At 45.3% G+C, this 2,988-nt stretch overlaps 1 protein-coding gene across 1 annotated transcript in view; it reads left to right on the top strand.

The window, feature by feature from the left end:
* syt17 (synaptotagmin XVII) overlaps positions 1–2,988 on the top strand; it is a 95,980-nt gene that overhangs the window by 1,644 nt on the left and 91,348 nt on the right. Inside the window, exon 2 of the mRNA XM_043711004.1 lies at positions 959–1,107. Coding sequence (XP_043566939.1) covers positions 959–1,107 — 149 coding nt within the window. The remainder of the gene's footprint in view (positions 1–958; positions 1,108–2,988) is intronic.

Raw genomic sequence — 2,988 nt, 5'->3', positions numbered from 1 at the left:
TTAAAGGATTGGACATTCTGGAGGCAGGAAACATGTTTCCGCTGATGGGTGAGTACCGAACCTGAGGACACAGCTTAAAAATACGGGGTAGACCATTTAGGACAGAGCTCAGGAGGAACTTCTTCACCCAGAGAGTGGTGGCTGTGTGGAATGCTCTGTCCCAGAGGGCAGTGGAGGCCCAGCCTCTGGATTGGGCCTCTATCCAACTATTTAAGAAAGAGTTGGATAGAGCTCTCAAAGATAGTGGAATCAAGGGTTATGGAGATAAGGCAGGAACAGGATACTGATTAGGAATGATCAGCCATGATTATATTGAATGGTGGTGCAGGCTCGAAGGGCTTAATGGCCTACTCCTGCACCTATTGTCTATTGTCTATAATGACCCCTCCGCCACACACACACACAAACGAACACACTATCAAATCTTTTCTTGTCATCTCTCTAGGGCTCATCCAACCATGTCGCTGCCCACTGCCTGCTCTGATGTATGCTGTGACTGAATGACCTTCCTGGCTGTGTGACAGGCAGCTCCTGACCCACAGTTACAGGAAGCTAATAGTTTGAGTTGTTGCCCTTTTCTATGATGATTGCTTTGAGAAACTGTGGACTCACCCGATCAGGAACATTTCCTATCGAGGTAGGAATACACACTTTCATCAAACAAGTTCAGCACAGAAGATTCCAAGCAGGATCAGTAGGAATATGAAAATAGTTGACACAGCTCATGTGTGTCACAGTCTCAAATGCAGTAACACATTAGTTTAATCGCTCCAGCTCTGAGATAATTCAAAGTGAGGTGTAACACCAGCTCTTTACAGGTAGGTGGGTGGGTGGGGTGGGCTACCATTTCCTACCCAGAAGGGAGAGTTATGAGTAACAGTGAGGAATGAATCTAGTTCCAGTTGATTGAAATCTGACGTGTGAATTAACACCATAATCTGTGTGTTCAATCGGACAGGTTCGAGAGGAAAGATTTTGGCTGGAGCTGACCTCAGTTCTTGTTTGGGTGGTGGTGGAGCACCTCCTACAGGTCCATTTGAAGCTGAGTGCTGATGCATTGGAAGTTAGAAAATGCCCACTTTTCAAGGAGATGCAAATTTGCATACAGTAATCCTGTGGCTATGATGCAGGAAGTGAGGAAACGGAGTAAAGTGGCGTTCTAGCAGACGGTGAAAACTGTGTCATTACTCTGCCAAAGAACTGCATTCCCAGCTGAATGAATGTGCAGATGTCTGTAGTTTTGCCTGTTAGACCTGGAAACAGTGCAGGAACAAACTCAAAGACCTGACCAAGGCAGCTGATTCCCAGTTTCAGTCTTGTCTTTATTGTCAGCGCAGCCCTGCAATATCTCAGAGAACCAGAAAAACTATTCTATCCTCCCACACAGAAATTCAAAACTGTTCAGCCTGTTGGTCATTACCACTCTGCCTGAACAAATCAGTTTATAATACCGAGGCCTGGGGTTCCTCTGGTGCAGTGGTAATGTGGCTACCTCTGAGTCAAGAGGCATCAGTTCAAGTCTTGCCTGCTCCAGAAGTTTGTAATAATATCTCTGAACAGGCTGATTTAAAACTGTCTATAATATCTGGAAAAAGATCCACATCTGGGGAACATCGCTCTTTCACATGCTCACATCAGCTGAAGAAACTTCAACAGATATTGGGAGGAAATCAAGAGCTTGAGGTGTGGTTTACTGCAGGCTTTAGGAATAACAAGCCAGGTTTCCTGGTCCTACAGTGAAACCACTCATTCAGTCTAGTCACTTCTTGATGTTTTCTTCATGAAACAGTCATCATTTTCCTAGTTCCTCCATCTAGGCTGTAATCAAATGCCATTCCCAATCTCTGTCACTCACTCTTACGCTTGGAGACAGTAGGTCAGTGACTGTGGTTTGTGCATGTTAACTTGGTGGGTCACCACTGGATGCTGTACAAGATGCTGGAGGAAAGGTTGGTTCAGCTCTTAGGCTGGGTTCACAGCCAGATCCATATTTCAAAAGGCAAGATTTAGCTGCAGCTCAGGAGTTACTAGATGCAGCAGAGCTCCTATCACAAAGACAATATGACACTGGGAGGGCAAGGAGTTACTTCCAACTTAGGTGTGGCATTCACCAGGGCATGGCTCCACTGTCTTTACCATGGAGCATAGAGATACCTGGATCAACTTATCATCAGTGTGAGTCATCATAAGACTCTAAGCTTTCGGAGCAGAATTAGGCCATGTGGCCCATTGGGTCTGTTCCACGATTCGATCATGATTGATATGTTTCTCAATCCCAATCTCCTTACTAATCAAGAACCTATTTATCTCTGTCTTAAAGATGCTCAATAAATTGTCCCAGTGGATGCTGGGACAGTGAGTAAATTTAAGGAGGAGTTAGACAGATTTTTAATCAGTAATGGGTTGAAGGGTTATGCAGAGCGGATAAGAAAGTGGAGTTGAGGCTGAGATGAGATCAGTCATGATCATTTCATAGTGTCATAGTAACAGAAGCAGGAGCAGGCCATTTGGCCCATCGAGCCTGCTCTGCCATTCATTAAGATCATGGCTGATCTATCCATCATCTCAACTCCTCCTATCTGCATTATCCCTTAATTCCCCTCCCATGCAAAAACCCATCCAACTGTGTCTTGAATATATTCAAAGAAACTGCTTCTACTGCTTTCTGGGTAAAGAATCCATAGATTGACTACTATCTGGGAAAAGCTGTTCTTCCTCATCTCTGTCCTAAATCTATTCCCCCCAATCCTGAGGCCATGTCCCCTAGTCCTAGTCTCACCTATCATAGAACATAGAACATAGAAGAATACAGCGCAGTACAGGCCCTTCGGCCCTCGATGTTGCGCCGATCCAAGCCCACCTAACCTACACTAGCCCACTATCCTCCATATACCTATCCAATGCCCGCTTAAATGCCCATAAAGAGGGAGAGTCCACCACTGCAACTGGCAGGGCATTCCATGAACTCACGACCCGCTGAGTAAAGAA

The sequence above is a fragment of the Chiloscyllium plagiosum genome, chromosome 21, assembly GCF_004010195.1.
Source record: "Chiloscyllium plagiosum isolate BGI_BamShark_2017 chromosome 21, ASM401019v2, whole genome shotgun sequence".
In the NCBI taxonomy this organism is placed as follows: Eukaryota; Metazoa; Chordata; class Chondrichthyes; order Orectolobiformes; family Hemiscylliidae; genus Chiloscyllium; species Chiloscyllium plagiosum.
Note: the sequence above shows the minus strand (reverse complement) of the source record. Positions and strands in the feature narration are given on the sequence as shown.